The sequence below is a fragment of the Mus musculus genome, chromosome 10 (genome assembly GCF_000001635.26).
Source record: "Mus musculus strain C57BL/6J chromosome 10, GRCm38.p6 C57BL/6J".
NCBI lineage: Eukaryota > Metazoa > Chordata > Mammalia > Rodentia > Muridae > Mus > Mus musculus.
This window is the reverse complement of record NC_000076.6, coordinates 68,715,682-68,734,696: the sequence shown is the minus strand read 5'-3', so window position 1 is coordinate 68,734,696 and position 19,015 is coordinate 68,715,682. Positions and strand designations below refer to the sequence as shown.

General features: G+C 41.6%; 1 protein-coding gene across 2 annotated transcripts in view; it reads right to left on the bottom strand.

Annotated features, from left to right (window-relative positions):
• The window catches only part of Tmem26 (transmembrane protein 26), a 58,910-nt gene extending 47,959 nt beyond the window's left edge, over positions 1-10,951 (bottom strand). Inside the window, exon 1 of one of the 2 annotated variants that reach the window (NM_177794.3) lies at positions 10,607-10,951. In NM_177794.3, coding sequence (NP_808462.2) covers positions 10,607-10,797 — 191 coding nt within the window. In that variant the 5' untranslated portion in view covers positions 10,798-10,951. The remainder of the gene's footprint in view (positions 1-10,606) is intronic. The other variant, XM_006513768.1, reaches the window with a different exon arrangement.
• Between the last annotated feature and the right edge of the window lie 8,064 nt (positions 10,952-19,015).

Here is a 19,015-nt window from a genome sequence, read left to right as displayed (position 1 = left end):
GTGTGTGTGTGTTTGCCTTGATGGCTTTGGGAATAATTAGGCTCCAAGCAACTAGCATGCTGAATAATGCCTCAAGAAGACATAACCAGCTCAGAAATCAAATGAGTTGGGTTGCTCAGAAATCAAATGAGTTGGGTTTCTGGACAGTTATTTATAAAAATACCACACACCATACTGCCAGACACTGACTCATATCACTTAAGGACTATGAAACATCCAAGTGGAAAATCTTTGCAGAACTGACAATAGCCCACCATCAATGAATTAGCTGTTTGGAGAAACTCAAATGTATTATAATCTCAATTAATGCAATCTGGTCAGAAAATTAAAGTTGCCAGACACAGCTTTTTTGTATAACACCAAATTGTCTTGCTCAGCTGTGTTTTCTTAAAACGTCCTTTGAACTTTTCTTTTCTAATACCAAAGAAACATCTCATAGGTTTTTCCTTTGCATACTGATGTAATTATTAGCCTATTAACAAATGTGTTTACCTGGTCTCATTTCTTGACCATGTGAGCATCTATGTATGTATTGCTCAACATAACTCTGAGCCCTCTCCCTATTTTATTTTTTTTTCTTTTAAAGCAGGGTCTTGGACAGCTCAGGATGACCTTGAACCTCTGATCCTTAGGGTTGTAAGCACACAATGCCGCATCCAGCTTTGCACCAAGTTTTTCAAAAGACGTACTCACTGCATTCTTTCTTTCCCTTTCATAATAAAACTAAAATGCTATTTATCATACAAAGTAGTCATTTCCACAAATTATAACACTTTTCATAAAATGATTATGTCGTGACATTTAGCACATTAAAGGCTGGAGTGGATTTTATTTATTTCAATTCAGCATTAGCCTAGAATTAGGATTCCATTTTGCTCTTTCTAAAAATGACACCTATTGTTCTTTTCTTATTGAAAATGTAACACCTATTCAATTTTAGGCATAGATCATTATATACACACATATAGAGGGAAATTAACCAAATATCACTTGTTACATTTGTTTTCTTTTCTTTTTGTAATTTTTCTGGCTCCTAATCATACATACAAATGTGGATATGGGTAATATTTAAATGAAGCAAAAATTACTTCTCCATGAATACTGATTTAATTTCCATTTCACTATGTGGTATTTTACACTCTACTGAACAGAATACAGATACAAGGATCACACTCTCAAGTTTCAAAATCTGATGGTAAAGCCCCTTAAATATGCCAATATAATTTCTGGAAACATTGTTTTCTTGGAAATTAAGAAACTATGCCAAGTTGTCCTTCTGGGAGGGCCTGAGTTATGATTTAAAGATTCTTGGCCCCTTTGTAAATGGGCTGGTTTCTCTGCGTGACTTCCATCTTGGCTCCTCATCAAGGGCCTGCCATGAGTTCCTGTCTATAGCTGGGCCTTATTGACCTGCCCATCTATAACATGTAGAATGGTCCCAAGTCTGTAAAGCCACAGCTTCTGAACTCCTAAGAACTTACTATCTTGACCCCAGCCAGCATCCATTTATTTTTAAAGTAACATACCCCTCTCCTCTACCCCCATCCCCAGATCCCTTGTGTGTGCCTTTAACAGGGAAGGGAGGCCATTACTGTGTAGCTGTAAGCACAAGGGAACCCTCCCCCCCTCAAGAAAATATACTGGGCATATTTGAATGACTGTCAATTAGATGATAGTTTCTTTTTTTTTCAGTTATTTCATTGAAGTCTATAAAGCAGGCTCTAGCAAGAGAGGGAGGGGAATTATGAAAAGATTGGGAACGGACTACACATTGCAATAGAATCATTGACTACTTGAGGCTCCCCAGGGACTGCTCACACAAAGGTTTTGCCCAGAGAGATAATTCTGAAGGTGAATGTTAAAATTCCAAATTACAAAATTTCAGTTGCTAATATTTCTTAAATAAAAAAACATACTTGCAAATTATGATGGAGGTGGAAAGGGAAACTTGTTCTCTACATGCCATATTCAACCTCAAAATTCCTTACTCAATCTCAAAGCACATTTGAAGCAAGGCCATCTTTATTACAATCAGATAAAGGTATTTGAACTTCTGGACCTTGCCTCACAACTAAACTAGTGATAGGGGAAAGGTATGGATCGACTTGAGGACCCATATATAATTCTTAACATAAAATATTTCTGAGCAGAGGAAAACTGTGACATCTTTCTACATGAACGGATTCTGAACATAACCTCGAGAATCACTGACACCATAGTTTCTTCAGCCTGTGTCAGTAACTCTATCCTCTTCTCTCAGACGTCAGCACAATCATGATAGTTCCTCAATCAGTGTCCTTCTTCCTCTTCCTCTCCATTGGACAATAGCTGGCTTTGTATCTTGACCATCTAATTCTCCTGCACCCAGGACATAATTTGTTGGAGAGCCTTTGTCACTTTTCAAGCACACACATGTAGCTGGACAAACCTCATATTTCTTCAGGGACATGGCAACATTTTATATGAGGACGGCTTGTTGGTTGAGAATAAATGTTTGTTTACTAAGGCATAAGTGAAATGAAATTGGTCACCATTATAGGAACTTTGTGGTTTGTGATAAAATACATCATGAATTTTATGTATGTAATATTATAATTTATTTCCTTATACATAAAGATAATAATGTTTACTCTTTTCTATAGACAAGGTTGAATCCTTAAAGAGTCAAACTGAAGCTCTCTAGAATTTCGGTCTCTCTTTTCTTCATAACCTATTTGGTCTTTACAAAGACATCTGCTTCCACATGAATGGATGAGCTGTGAACTGTCATGCCCTGTGGAAAGTGTCCTATCCCTCATAGCAAGAAGAGACAATGAAATGGGAATCCTGGTTTGCTGTCCCTTAGACAAGTCACTTTGCCGGACATTGGTAAAAATCACACTAAGTTGGAATTTCAAAGGCAAATGAGTTCATAAGGTCATTTGAGGATTACAGAAGGTAGTAGATATGTATAAAGTTTAGTATGTCCCCAGTGTTCCATGGCTGCTGACTGTTATCATCTCCATTGGAACCCTGGAATGATCACCTTTATCCTCCTCCTCAGCATCACCAGAGACGACTCAAGAATAACCCAACCAAGCTGTCAGGTGGCTAATCCAAGTGAACCATAATATTTTATACAACAGTAAGGATACCCAGGGAAATAGAAAGCAGAGAAACTACAAATAACTCAATCAGGGATGGTCATGCAAGTTAGAGGAGAAATTCTATTCACTTAAGAATTATTAATCTTTAATACACACAATCATCTAACTTTTTGAGGCTGAACACATAAACCACAATTAAAATATAACACCCTTCTAAGATTGTGTGTGTGTGTGGAGAGAGAGAGAGAGAGAGAGAGAGAGAGAGAGAGAGAGAGAGAGAGAATATGTATATACATATATATGTGGAGATATATATGCATGTATATAATATATATATATATATATATATATATATATATATATATAAAACAAATTTACATTTAGAGAAAAGGAATCAAGTCACCACCTACTCTGCCACTTTGTCACTTTGTATGAGTAATTTCCTGTGTCCTAAATATCCCTTCTATGTAACCTTCAAACAAGTACCTCTTATGTTACCTGCATTATGATTTTTAGAAGAAAAGAAACACTGGTTTTCCAAAACAAATGCAGCTGATACATTTGTTACATTGTTGATACACTGGGAGACTGGGGCTTCAGTCTCCCAATACTAACACTCCAGAAGACTTTACAAAGTAGGGTAAGGCACCCACACAAGAAACTCCCCCTCCATGTAAATTCTCTAATGATTGAGAAAATTAAACAGTTCACATTTGTCCCAATTCTGTGTAAGTAATAATGTCACTGCTGGGAGAAGAAGCACTGAGAATTTTAAAGTAAGACTATTTTTGTGCTGATGTATTTGAGCTATCTGTATTGATATTTTTCTTTTCTCCCCTCTAAGACAAAAGAAAAAAGAAATAAAATCTTTAAAGATGGTTGTCATCTTGATTTCCGTTTTATACATTATCAGTTGTGTATTCTCATGGACAATGTTTGGTCATTAGTCAGCATCTCAATTTCCTTGATACCCAAGTCTCATTCAAGTGTGACAATTACATCTGTCCCCAGTCCATCATGAAACAGTGACTTTGCCTTGAAACCCCATCACAGAAGCAATATAAGAGGAGAACTGGCATTGGATCTCCACAAGAATGACACAAAAACACATCATAGGAAGGGAGCCATTCAATGTGTGCTTCCAAAGTCACTGCAACCTTAACTCAACTTTCTACACCGAGATTGAGGCTGGGGACACAGAAGATGCATCGCCTGGAGCACGTTTCCACAAGTATTGAGAATACAGATCATGTCTTGAGTCTCAGGATATATACTGACTCCCTGAAGATGGGGCTGGAAAATCTGATTAGCCATAGAAGTATTGCTAAACAAACTAGGAATCTGGAGAACTTTCAGGAAACATGAGCAGCAAATGAATTTAGGCCAAGTGTCGTCTATATCCTGAGAGAAATTTCGTGGTCCGCATTGACCACCTGGAAGCCTCTAGGCTCTCCTTTCAAATGCCCCACTATTTCAGCCCATCTGGGTTTCCAAAGATCAATGGGATTGAAGACAAATAACACTATCTGGTTGGATTTAAGGCCCACTTCATGAGATGAAACCCATGCTCAGATGGCCAAGAACCCGAGACTTGGTAGTCTATAGACCAAGGGGGAAACCAAATACTACTGTTTTGCTAAAGGAGCACAGCAAAAAGATGACACAGTCATTTGACAATGCTTTGCTGGTATCTCAAAGCACATAGGATTATCCCCGTCATATTCTTTCCCTGGATGATTCTAATATGCCTGCCCTTGTGGTGGCCTCCCATGGTCTGGGGTGTTTGAATACTTGGTCTCCAGTTGATGACAATGTTTGGGGTGGTTTTAAGAAGTGTGGTGCTGCTGTAGGAAGTATATCACTGACAGAGGCATTGAGATTAAAAGCCTGGACACCGTTTCCAGCTCACTCTCTCTGATCTGTGTCTCTGGTCCAGGATGTGAGCTCTCGGCTTCCGGCCACTGCCGCCATGCCTGTGGCCTCTTGCCATGCTGTCCCTACTGTTATGGACTCTACCCTCTGGGATCAGAAGCCAAACTCTTCTGTAACTTGCCTTGGCCCTGGTATTTCTTCACAACAAGAGAAACATAAGGAACACAGACCTCTTCGCTCCTATAACTTCTGCTCAGATATCATCACAATCTCTACAGAGCCCCTCGAGCTACCAATCAGAGCAGAGTGTTTCTCATTCCATAGTCCACACCACACAGGCCTCTGTTGTTTATACCAAGTGTCCGTTCACGGATATGTTAGCTCATTGGTTTATCAGTTACAGCCTTCCTTAGTCATTTTCTGACTCCTTTGATTAAAAAAATGTGTCAGGTTGGAGGGCAGAAACTTACTTCATCTATTATTTCCCTGTCTTCCACATTTACACACCTGTTACATACAAGGAGTGTTGAAGTTCATTGTGCTTGAATGGAGGCTGAGGCTCAGAGCATCCACCTGAGGTATCTGCTCAGGTTTCTGTGCTCTGCCAGCAGAGAGCATCCTCTATTTAGCTGGGCTTTGCATCCTCCCTTCTGATGCAGCTCTCAGCCCGTTTGATCCCCTTGCTGCTCAAAGACCCTACCTGATCTTCCTTCCCCTCTCCACTGTTGCTTATCAGCCTCTGACTCCTCTGGGATATTGAAGACTGCAGCAGACAAGGAAGAGAGTTCAAAACATTCCTGACTCCCATACTCTTTGGTCCCAGTGCTCGGAGCCTAGGTGAAAAGATTAGCAACTCCTTGCCTCGGTTTCCCTCATGAAAATGGTAAAAAGGGCAACCTAAAGCAATCACTGTGTTTGTTGGATTATAGGGGCTCACCGATGTTTCCAGAATCTGGCAGACCCTGAAACTTGGCAAATGCTAAAGAGTCATAATGACAATCATTCCATACATTTGTGCCCTTAATCAAAATACTACCTTTTATTTAAAAATCCTGGCATGCAGTTATTGCTAACTAGGTATATTTTATTGTCATGAATTATAGAGTTAGTCGGTGACTACTGAGTATGAATTTAATTGTAGTTATGCAGAAACATATAAAATGTTCAATATACTATTTTTATATTGTTAATAATAATGAAATTCCTTCAGAAAAACACTCATGCGATTTTCTCACTTTCCTTTTTGTTGATTTCAATATTCACTTATTTTTTTAGATTCATATAAACATGAATTGTAAAATCATGTATTTCCTTCAATAAAACAACAACAACAACAACAACAAATTTCAGGCATAATATTGCTGTTAGTTGCCACACAAATAATTGTCAAGCCTGGTTTGGTGGCATATGCCAATAATTACAACACTCAGGAGAAGAAAAATCAGCACAGGTCACCAGGATGGCATTGAACTGTCTAGAAAACAAAACAAACACAAAAAAATAGTTCTTGCTTTATCACACATAAAGGAAACAAAAGGGATAGACAGGAAGGATCACACCTACTAACTCAAAAGCTCAAAAAAAAAAAACCCAAAACTTTGTATTATTGATGTTTGGATGAAGAAAGATCTGTGTTTGGAATTCTGTACTTCTGACAGTAAATTCAACTTGAACTTTTTTTTTTAATTCCCAGATACCTTCCAAAAGACCAGGCTTCAAACTTGTCGCAATCTTGGGTAATTTTTCTATCCCTTCAGGAGTCTTTTATCACTATTGGCTGGGAAAGCAAGTGAAATATTGCCTTGTGCTTGACTTTACCTAAATGATAATTCTCAGATCCACTGGATCATTGCCCAGACAACTGAGAATAGAAATCAAGAAAAAAAATGAAACTAAGTGATGCTGAATTCCATCCTGCAGAAACACAAGTGAATATCCAGGTAACACTGGGTGGCAGGGGTGAGAGTCGGGGAGGGGATGAAGAACAAGCCCCCCTGGGGTTTCTTACAGGTTTCACAAGGGTGTGTCACAGATCCACCCTCCAGATTCTATAGGATTCCAGCATCAACTGCTCCAGCTGGCAAGTTATCCGGGATGCCGTAATGTTCCTTGTCCCTCAGCAGCTGGCTCAGCATCTAATTCCACATTTCCCTTCCAAAGGGTTGAGAAGATGTCCTTAGAGACATGTGCACGCTTGCTCCATTAGGAGCTTGAGTCCCCGCTGTCCTTTACAGCACTGGGACTTGTGCCAAATCCCTCTTTTTAGTTTTTTAGGGTCCAGGTTTAAATATTAAGAAAATGAATATTATTCTAATTAGCCTTGAATAGACCAAAGGAAGTCCCTGAATGTAATAGTCGTTGTAATGGGGTTTCTACTCCCTGTGTGTGCATCCTAACCTCAGCCTACAGGGTCGAGCTGTTCTCTTTGCTCTACTCTGTCCTAGCCAACGATTGGATTCTCTTGGATTCGATGGATCTTTTAATATGGGAGAGCAACAGTTTCTGAGATGGACTCTTCCTCTCTAGCTCTGTTATCTGCAAAGCAACCGAAACCCTGTCTTGTGTGCTTTGACTTTACCCAAATGACAATTCATAGGATTGTTTCCTAGATAATGGAGAAAAAAAAATCAAGAAAACAGAGTTAAAGAATAATTTCTCACCTCTTCCTCTTCTTCTTCCTCTTTCTCCTTTTTCTGGAATTGTTCTCAGTCAGCTACTTTCTTTCTTATTCTTGGATGGAAATAACAAATGTCTCCAATTGGGAAAACATATAATTCTCCTCCAAGTCCATCCTGATAGCAAATGAGCCATGGTACAGAAGTCTGTACCTGCAGTGTCCGGGTGACACACTGTGGCTAGCCCTCTTGTATAGTGGTTAAAATCTACCACACTGTTTTCAATAGCATCAGTATAAATAAACCATAATTTTCCAATTAGTCCTTTAATGTGAATCGTGGTGTTTTCACCTTTATTTTTCCCCAGTACGATGGGATGTTAGTGGTTTTGCTCATTCCTCTACATACAGATACTTTTGGTTCTAAGGGCAAGTTCCAAAATATAAGGCCCACGGTTCAAAAGTTTACCTAGTTAACTATCTCAGTTCATGTGACTCTACACACACAACTAAATAAAATTACCATTTTGCCATATAGATAATATGTGTTGTGTCTGTCCGATGGAACATTTGGACAGAAAACTGTTCTTAACGCTGTCAAACAGCGAATGATTATGCTGTGTTTTTCTCAGAACACTCCAACCTAGCTAGAATGTAAAAGATCCCAAATCGAAACCCATCTCATCGTCCTGATAGTTCAAGGATAATTCATGTATATTTTTAGTAGACCATTATTTTTTTTCTCATAGTTGTCTGTGGTTTTTATCTACAGTGCAAATGGCCATCTTTGCAGAGTGGCTTACGGCTTATGTATGGTAACATCAAAGTGTACCGTGGGCATTGGGAGGAACTCTGTGGGTCATTTGTACCACTTAACGAATATTCATTTGTCCCTGAATTTTTATAATAAGCTAGACATATCAACTTTTCCCCTCAGCTTCCTTTCAAATATTCTTTGGGATGGGATTAAGCCCGCAAATGTTCTCTGAGCCAGTGCTCAAATGTACCACACACCGCACAGGTCTCTAGTTTGAAATAGAAGATCGTTTCTGCATTTTTGTACTCTGAATGAATGGTTTATTGACTTATCCCTCTGTTAAAGTTCCTTGCACAAGAACAAAATGTTCTTTTAATAGCTGATATTTTAATATAGAATGTTTTAATATGTACAAAAGGGAATAAAATGGGAGATAAAGAAAACCTCTTATAATTCATTAACCATCAACACATATATGTCCACATAATTCTTCAACAGCCTGTGACATACATATTTGCAGATCTGGAACAGACATCAAGTGACTTCCTTGGGGCCACATGGCAAGTAAGAAGGAAGGAATGCCCGTCACCTATTCCACTTTAAGTCCAGTTCTGCAGCCCACATCTTAAACCCAGCCCAGCTCCAGTTACCCAGAAATCTGACTCACTGACACACATTTTGTCCAGATGATTTTTCCCTTCTTGGGTAGAAACACCACAGCAGCCTGAATCAGCAGTCAGGCAAAATGCACACAAGAGGCTAATAGTCTACCAGCCCAGAATGGCCCTGGACTACTCTTGGCGGCTAATGGGCTACTTCAGGTTTTGCTGAGCTGGCTCCTTTCTGAGTCTGAGGTTGACATTTGTCCCAGAAGCACTCGTGGTTGGTGTCAGGACTACTTTACACGGACAGTTTTTGGTCTCAGACCTCCTCCTGCGATAGAAGATAAGTCTACTCTAGTGTATTTCAACCACGCAAAAACAACAACAACAAACAAACAAACAAACAAACAAATCTCAGGTTTATCTGTTTTAAGAGTGTGGGATAACTTACACTTTCCCCTCTTTTGTTCCCCCCTCCCCCCAATATGAATCGGACTTCTTTGGGGAAGTGAATAGGATTTTTCTTTGTGATATCAAGAAGTCCGATTAGAAATTGCCACAAATATCTCGTGCTTAATAAACTGTCTGTGGAAGGGATTTTAGGAAGTACCAAGCCCATCCTTGCTCTGCTACCATTCCCGGTCCCTCCATGAACTTCAGCATCGACAATCCTAGACATTTTTCAAAAGCAGAGACTTTAAGGTTCATATCAGCTTCAAAGCCCATTTTTTTTCCCACAGTGACAATGAAATATATAGCCTTTTGGCACTGTTGTTGAAGGGGGCTTCTCTGTTCCTGAACATAACAGCTAATGCAACAGCAAAGGGGGGGGTGGTTAGCGCGAGGCATAACTTTGCCCTGGATGGTAAGAGTGGGCATCAGTGGGTACTCTTTGCAAATGGCCAGGCAACCTTTGTGTTAGCCTTTCCACTTGCATTGGGTCTATAGAGGGAATTACAGCCGCCAGAGGAACCCAGAGAGTTTCCATGCTGAGGTTAAGACAAAACCCGCTACCTGCTGGTCCCTCCCCCAGTGTCTGTAGCACAAACCATGCCTGGTTCCCGAAGTAGGCTGCCAAGCTCCCAAGCCACCAAACCCAGACACCTGAAACTGGCTCCACACTGGAAGAGCTGGGGACGTTTGGGGTTGGAAGAAATTGGAAGTGGCTAAAACCTCAGGCGCAGCGAGGGGTATGGAGAGCGGAAGAGACTAAAAACCAAAGGTGCTGATGGTGGGGGGAGGGGCGGCACTGTGCGGCAGAGGCTTCAGGAGCGCTCAGCTCTTCATGGATCTCTGTTGCCCCACAAGGCATCCCGGTTCTTGCACGGACATCCATGACAGGCCCCTGGCTCGCACTCTAACTTAAGAAAGCAGGACACCCAGCAATCAGCTCCACTCCTCTAGCGTAGATGGTTTTAACTGATTAGCCAATTAAGTCCATCCGTCCGGGCTCCATCCTTCCCAGTGCTGCGCTGGGACCCAAGGTACCACTGGCATGCCTAAAAGATGCATCGGTATCCCATGTGCCGACCAAACTCCACGGAGAACCAAAGGGTGCCCAAATACCAGCAAGGAAACCACAAACACCCGAGACAAGGTTTTGGTTCCTCCTGCTAAGACCGTGATGAACAATGCCCGGGACCCTGTGCGCCCTCCCTTCCCAGGGCACTCTCACCATTTGTAGCCTCGTCCGCGCTTGAACTTGAGGGTGAGCACTGTCTCCAGGACCAGCAAGAGGTTGAGCAGGGCCAGCAGCCAGTAACGGTGCTCTTCCTTCACCCAGGTCACTCTCCAGACGGCGACCAGGGAATGCAACAGGAACAGCAGCCGGGTGACCAGGGCCTTGAGCAAGACCAGCCCCTCCATTCTGCCCTTGCGCTCTGCCAGACCGGCGCCTGCGCCCTACCGACCCCGTGGGCAGCACCCTGTGTCCACCTCAGCCCAGGAGTGGGACACCCCTGGGACTGTGATTGCCAGCCCGAGTTCTTGCTCACACTCCCGCGCAAGTCTCCAGTAGGACAGGAGAGCGCCGCTTGCCCCGCCCCTCCAACTTCCAGAGAACTCTTCAAAGACAGAATCCAAAGCCAGCTTCTCCTGGCTGCTGGGCTCTGCAGGCAACTGGGACTGCACCGCCCAGGCTCTCTCGGGGTTATTCTGCAGCACAGCCTATCCTCCTGCGGATGCTGGGGCCCAGCCTTCATTCCTGCCCTCTTTCCCACCCCCAGGACCCCAGGGAGTTCATAAGAATGCCCTCCACCCCACTCCAAGAAGGTAGAGGTGAGCTGATGGCCAAGGTGCGAAAGAGCTTTTTCTATCAGCCCTCACTTTTCTATTTTTTCTTTTTCCCCCCATCTAGATCATTCCCACATTCAGAGGAGCACAACAGGCCCTCGCGATGATTCGAAGCTGGGACTCAGGAGAACCAAAAGAATCTGCTGTCCAAGCAGTTTTAAAACTGACGTGGTGTTTTTTCTTTTCTTTTGTTTTTTTGGGGGTTTTCTAACCACCCCACCACCACCCCCCAACCCCCAGTTTGAAGAATTGAAACTTCCCCGGAACCACGGGTCAACTGACAGCCTGGCCTTCTCAACATCTCATTCAGAGCATGGGTAACTCTAGTGTACTTATTCTTAGCTGGTGGCTCCTGGTCCCCCCACCCCCACACTGGGAGGTGGAGGCAGGGGGATCGCTGTGAATTCAATGCCAGTCTGGGCTACTGTGCAAAACCATAACTCTTAAAAAAAAATTAAAGGAGGTTTGCAGCTTTAGCTTAGTCTTAGAGCTCTTATCCAGCATGGGGGAGGGGCGAGAGAGCTTGTGGGGAGGAGGAGGAAAAGGGGAGGTGATCCATATGAGTAGGTGAGGTACAGCTTTGGAGTTGAGAACTCTTTAGATGAAGACTTGTGACTTAGTTTTCCATCATCAGAGCCAAAGAAAGAACTGAAGTCAGGACTTCAAAGCCCCATGTGTTATTTTTGATTCTTTGTTTTCTGTCCTCCAGGCTTCTTGTTTTTATTTTATTATTATTATTATTATTATTATTATTATTGTTGTTATTAATTTTGCAGATTTTAAAAATTGGATTCAATATCTCAGTGAAATATATGTAGAAAAGCTATGTTTGTAAATTGAGAGGTTATATAGCTAGGAGAGACTATTATAAAAATCGTGAAGTGAACTAAGTTATTGAAATCTTGCCAGGTTTACCTAGGGTCTTCAAAGCTCTGTGCTGCTAATTCACTCTTTGTTTGGTTACAAAGAGCGTTTAGAAAGCTATAGTCCTAGCACTGTGAAGCAGGAGTACTCTCTTGTCCATACAAGTAACTGAAAGAAAAGTCTACAGGGAATGTTATCAGAGATCCATAGAAAGCATCCATAGGGTCATAGGTAGAGAACATAGACATTACAGCCAGGAATATGGAAGGCACTGCTCTTTAGTGTTCAAGACAAGGAAAATCAGCAAGGGAAGAGAGAGCCACAACACTCCTAAGACCTATCAAAGCCTTCAGCAAAAACCAAGCTAATCCCCCTAGAGCCAAATAAGTTAGATTTACTATGGTTTCCTGGAGAAAGACACTCCGTGGAAACTAGACTGGATTGGTAAGAGTGTTAGAAAAGTTTTTAAATGTCAGGAATGACTGATTAGAATGCATCTGGGCTTGATTTAGGTGGTCTTAGTGGTTTTAGGGCTCAGAGATCATGGGGCATCAGATTGGGTGCTCTCGAAAGGGGATTGGCTGTCTCACTGAGCCTAGCTTGGATAGGGCAGTGCTTGGTCATTTGTAGCTTGAATAATAATGTTTTAACTATGCTCACACCTGAGGGTAAAGTGACACTCCTTGTATCCTGATCTACAAGGACACAGAATTTGTCTTCCCTGGTGTGAGGTTTTCTTTGTTCAAGAGGGGGATGTCAAGGCGTGGCTGAAAGAGAAACATCAGTCTCTCCCTGACAGGAACTTCTCTGCCCTCCATGCATGGCAAGGACTCTCCAGAAAGGGCATAAAACAAGGGACACTCAGTATCTCCTAAACATTTTTCTTGGTTCAACTTGGCAGGATCTGAAAGACAAATTTTGTCATTAAAGACACTTTAAAAATTCTCTTTCCTTTCTTCTAACCTCAATTTAAATAGGGAAGAGGCTTTGAGAAATATCTGGGGATCTTCAATAATTGTTTTTAAATGTATAAAAACACTAAGCAATTTAGAATGTCATACAGCTTGACAAAGAGTCTCAGTGTCAATAAGCAGTCCTTTTGGTATCAGCTGGGGTTATCCACAAAATGCAACAGCCACCTCCCATTGGCTTCCCTGTAGCCTTCAGCAGAACCCTCTTCCTTTCTGAATGCAAAGTGAATGCCTTTCTTTCTCAAACTTCCTTTTAAAATACTGTGATTTGGGTTTCAAGGTAGAGCCTTTCCCCAGCTCAAGTAAGAATGGTAACTGCTGGGAGGGAATGCCTGTTCTAAAGTAGTGGTAGACTCCCTGGGAACCGAGAACAGCAGCATCCATCCTCTCAGAGTTGCAAGGTCTTGAATCACTGCCCAGCAACTCCGACCTTGTTGGCCTCCAGCCAAATGTTTCAAGTTGGGAAGGGATTCTATTCACTTCCTTTAATGCTAGGCTAGATACAGGGACCCATGGCTTGTGCTGGACCATTCCCTAGAGGCACGTGTGTTGAAGGCTCAGTCCTTAGTTGATGGTGTTGCTGAGTGGATACAAGTAGCTCTGACATAAATGGTAGGTTGTTGTGTATGGACACTTGACTGAGTCGACCTCTGGAAGATAGCAGCAGTGGCAGAAACTTGGGCCTGATTTGAAGATGTGTCGTGGGAAATGAGATTAAAGCAGTATCAAGTCTCCACTCCCTGTTTCCTGTCACCTACGGATGAGTGACATAAACCTGCTTTACTCTGTTTTCTTTATAATATTCTTGCCATGGACTTGAAGTCAGTCAAGCAATAACAAACGTTCTGAAACCATGAGCCAATTACATCATTCTTCCCTTACGTAGCTCACGTTGAGTATTTTGTTACAGTGAGGAGATAGTCACTCACCAGGCCACGTCACCAGGCACCACGTAGACTACCAGTTGCCTGCCATTCAGCCACTTCCCACAATCCTTATACAATGAGTACTTTAATGTAGCATTCCAGGTTCTTCAACATGGGATTCTGGGTAGAGCTGTTTGAGCAGACACGGAGTGGAGGGCAGAAGGTATGTTGGCTGACACATGTAGAACCGTTCATATCTTTGTTTACATGCTAACATAAAATACTTGTCATGGTGCAGGTATCCCTGCCTCTTGCTTCATTCACTCTGGTATGTGATTGTGAAGACATCTGGGTGTTTATGTTAGGGATATAGTCCAAGGTTACATATCCAGCCAGAGGTTACCAAAGGGAGAGGTTGGTCTCAGAAGTCCCATTCCTCTGGAGTGGTAATATCTCCGTTCCTCCCTTAACTTCATGTGCATACTATTTAGATATCATTTTGCTACATAAATGTGTGTCAGCATGTGCTAGGCAATGATTGAAAAGTCAATTACTTTCTGATGGTGCACGTCTATTCCCCAGAGGAATTAGTCTCAATCAACACCCTTTATTAACACTTTTTCTGGTGGCTACAGTTACACCTTTGAAATATATTTTATGTTCTTACAGTCTAAATTCTGATTTTCTTTGGTCATTTCTCCATGACATTTACTACCTTTTAGAATGTGGTCATGGTTAGATTTAGCTGTCCACCTGACGTACCTAAGAAGAGGAAATCGAGGAATTTCTCCATGGGTGTAGCCTGTAGTATGTTTTCATGATTACTGATATAACCCAGTCCAGTCCACTGATGGCAGTGCCATCCCTAGGCAGGTGGACCTTGGCTGTCTAAGAAAGACAACTGAGTAACCCGGGGGAAGCAAACCAATAAGCAGGGTTCCTCCCTGGTCTTGGTGTCTTTCCATGGACTATATATATCTATACCCTGGAAGCCAAATAAAGCCTTTTATCCACAGGAGACACTGGTTCTGCTCAGTGTCTAATCATGGCAACAAAACCAAACTGGACAAGTGCCTTATTTCATTTGTCTTTTTACCTGTACTCTGATGGCACTTCTGAACTTCACCTCCCACATGTCTACCTCTGTCTTTTGACTTTTATTAAAGCTTCAGCAGTGAAACTTGTCAATTTATTTCAATTTGTGAAAAGCTATTTAATCGTGAATTGATAGTTTTCACACTGGCTTATTTTTGCTGGGTGTAGACTAACACCCTTTAAACTATTTTAACAATGTAATTGGCAGCTTTTAAGTAATTCTGTCCCCCTGAATTATTTCCTTCGATTGCTCACATTATTCAATCTCATGTTTCAATGTCTGTGTTTCCTAGTTGATATATTCTCAAAAAACCGAGGGTGCTCTCCGAAGACACTGAAAATGTGTGTCTGGGTTGACCACAGGATTAAATAAGCTGCTATCGCCAGCTTTTAACATCAACTGAATTGGAATTAGAATCATTTAGGAAACACACATTTAAGTGCATGTGTGTGGGCAATTTCAGAGGAGTTTAACAAAAGAGGGAAGACCTACGTCAATGGTAGACAACACCATCCCATAGGCTGTAATCCAAGACTGAAGAAACAGGGGAAGAGGGTGGCTGACCACTGGGCTTCCTCTCTCTCGGTTTCCTGGCAACCATCTCATGTTCCTCTGCCCGATTCCCACCAAGCTGATGTACTGTTGCTCCCCAACTATGAAGGGGGATTCTTTTTCTACCTTATGTTACTTATGTCCGATGTTTTATCACAGCAATGACAGTGATACACAGGTAGAGATACAGATACAAATATGGATGATATAGCTGTAGCTGTAGATATAGATTAGCTATAAACTAGATATAGATGTAGATGAAGATATATAGAATGTTAATTCCAGAGTAGTTTAACAAAAGAGAGAAGACATACATTAATTGTAGACAATACCATCCAAAAGACTGGGTCCATATATATGTATGTATATGTGTATATGTATGTCAGATATGTTGACTGACACATGTGGAACCATTTATATCTGTGTTTACATACTAACGTGGAATATGTTCCATGATACAGGTATCCAACCCTGCTTCATGCTATCTTCACCCTGTTATGTGATTGAGAAGATGTCTGTGTGTTTGCAGTGGGGATACAGTCCGAGATTACATCTCCATCTAGAGGTTACCGAAGGGAGAGGTTGGTCTCAGAAGTCACATTCTTCTGGGATGGTAATCACCATTATGTAGATAGATAGATAGATAGATAGATAGATAGATAGATAGATAGATAGATAGATAGACAGACAGACAGACAGATAGATAGAAGATAGAGATTTATAGAGAGAGACAGAGAAAGACAGAGAAACACACACAGAGAGAAAGGGAGACAGAGAGAGAGAGAGAGAGAGAGAGAGAGAGAGAGAGAGAGAGAGATTGCTCTTTGTCCATTGTATGAGCTATGGTTCTAGATAGAGGGACATGGACTTGTCAGACCCATTTTCTTTCAGAGTGCCATGAGGAGGAGCAGGCCTTAATGTATAGAATGGGTGCCTCACAGGTGTGACTCAAACCATGGTTCTCCTCTATAGCCCTCACACCAGCTGTGGCTTCAGAGAAGGTCTGCGTCTACCCACAGTGACAGTGATACTTCTATGCATCCTCTACAGCTTCACCTAATTCAAGATCTGTCTCCTGCTCTTTCCTCTAAGGACTGCTCATGTTAGTTTGAGGGAATCGTTGATGGCACCCTTGAGGAAGGAGACAGAGATGATTGACAGTTTCTATTGCTCTTGATCCAGCCACTGAGCAAGCTGACACCACTGCTGTCTGCTTCTGCTGGGTGTATGGTGTCAGCTTCCCCAGTGTCCTCAGGAATGCAGCTGAGCCCCATTCACTGTCTCAGCGATCTTATTTCCTCTGACTTCTCCACTTAATGGATCGACCAATGTTGCGTCCGTCTGGGAGTTCTTAGAATTCCTTTCTCCAGTTCCTCTGGGTTTATGAACTTTTTCATTTTAAAGGTAGAGTCTTGGGTTCCTCGTTCACAACCTAGAACATAAAGCAAGCAGATTTATTTACTATCTTAAACTGCGTGGCTTAAATGCAAGACATGAACACAGAGCTATACCAGGAAGTTTATGATGGAAGAGAAGAGAGCAATGAGAAGCTTATCATCAATCGTAGTGACTGTTTTTCTTTAAAAAAAAGAAAGCAAATTTAAATGTAACTATCAATAAATGGATACATACTTTGAAAGCTAGTAAAGGAGACAAATCTAAAAGTTCAGGTGAAGATCTAGATGTGTCTGACTTCTACCTGCCGTCTCCAAGTTGGTTCTCTTTCCCCTTAAGTGATGAGCCTGAGGTCAAGTCACTTCATTGGATTTTTGATGCTACTTTCTTGTCTATGGTTAGGATTAAAGTGTCTCCTTTGAAAGGGTCCTTAGAAAAATCCCCAGAATATAGACACTTAGCAAATATTTGCTAAGTGAACAAATGGAGTTATCGCAGGGGTTGAATGAACAGCACACAAAGCCTACGTGTCAGCCCGCAGAAGCTGTCACCACTAAATTTTCTTTTAATGCCAGCTTCTTGTGGAGGTAAAAAAATAAATAAATAAAAGCAATAAGTGTCATTCCTGTGGTTATATGAGCTTAATATCTTATTCTGTCATGTGAAGCAAAACCATCCTACAGTCGCATCTTCTGTGATAAGTAATACTAAAATTGCTAGAGATTTTGCTACTCTTGTGAGACACACTTCCCACAACAGCAGAGTGGCTTAATTAGTCTCCAGATCCACATGGCTAGATTTGAACCCTGGATAGGTTGTAGTTGAGCAGTACTCCCTCAGGTGTGATATTTAAATCCTAATGCTTAGCGTCTCAGAATGTAACTATATCTAGAATAAGTCATATTGTGTCCTTGCCCTGCATTGTCATACCTCATAACGATACACACAATAGATTCACTGTGATGCTTTTAGACATGTGTACAACAGGCACGAGGATACTCTCCATTACTCTCCTGGATACCCATCACCCTGTTCCCCTGACCACTTTACTCCTCCTATGTACATACTATCTTTTTACTTCTTCACATTTGACATGTGAGAGGAAACTCATGATTGTCCCAAGGCTTGCTTATAAAAACTCCAGTTCCATGATTTTTTTTTCCTGAAAATGTCCTTGTCTAGTTCTTCCTTGTGAGGAACAGGGCTTTGCAGTCTGTAATATTTCTACCCGATGCTTCCAGTATCCATTCATCTCTTAGGGGGTAGGGGGCACCTGAAATGATTCCAGAACTTGGCTGCCATCAACAGTGCCATGATCAACATGAGTGAGCTTGTGTTTCCCATCACATGGTGCGTTTGACACCTTCAGGTACAATCTCAGGATGAGTAAAGCTGGATGTCATGATTGGGATGCGGAGAAACCACCATATTGGCTTCCATAGTGGCAGTACTAGTTAACAGTCCTACCAACAGTGCAGGAAGGTCCCCTCCTCCATCCTTGTCAACATTCCTTATTTATTTGACTGTTTTTCACTCCGTGATCACTATTATGACTGAGGTGAGATGGGATTATAATATAATTGTACTTTGCTATTCCCTGATGACTAAGGATACTGCACTTTCCCCTCGGGTATTCACTGACTGTTGACATTTCTTTTGAAGCATCTCTTTATTTCATTGGCCGCTTTATTGGTTGGGTTACATGTTCTTTGTGTTCTCAATATTTTGAGTCCTTTATACATTTGAGATACTCAGTTTATGTTAAATGAGAACCTGGCAGAGTCTCTCCCATTCTGTAGCCCATTAACTCTCTGTATGTTGTTTCTTCTGCTGTGCAAAGACTTTTTAATTTGACTCAGTCAATTGTCAGTATTTTTCCATATTTTAAATCCATTAGTGTCTCATTCAAAAAGTAATTGTCCAAATCTATATGCTGAGGCATGTTTTTCTATAATAACATCAAAGTCCCAGGCCTTGTTTTCAGGTATTTGTACAAAATCAGAAAGATGGGCCCAGTTTCAATTCTCTACATATGGTTTCTTCCGCAT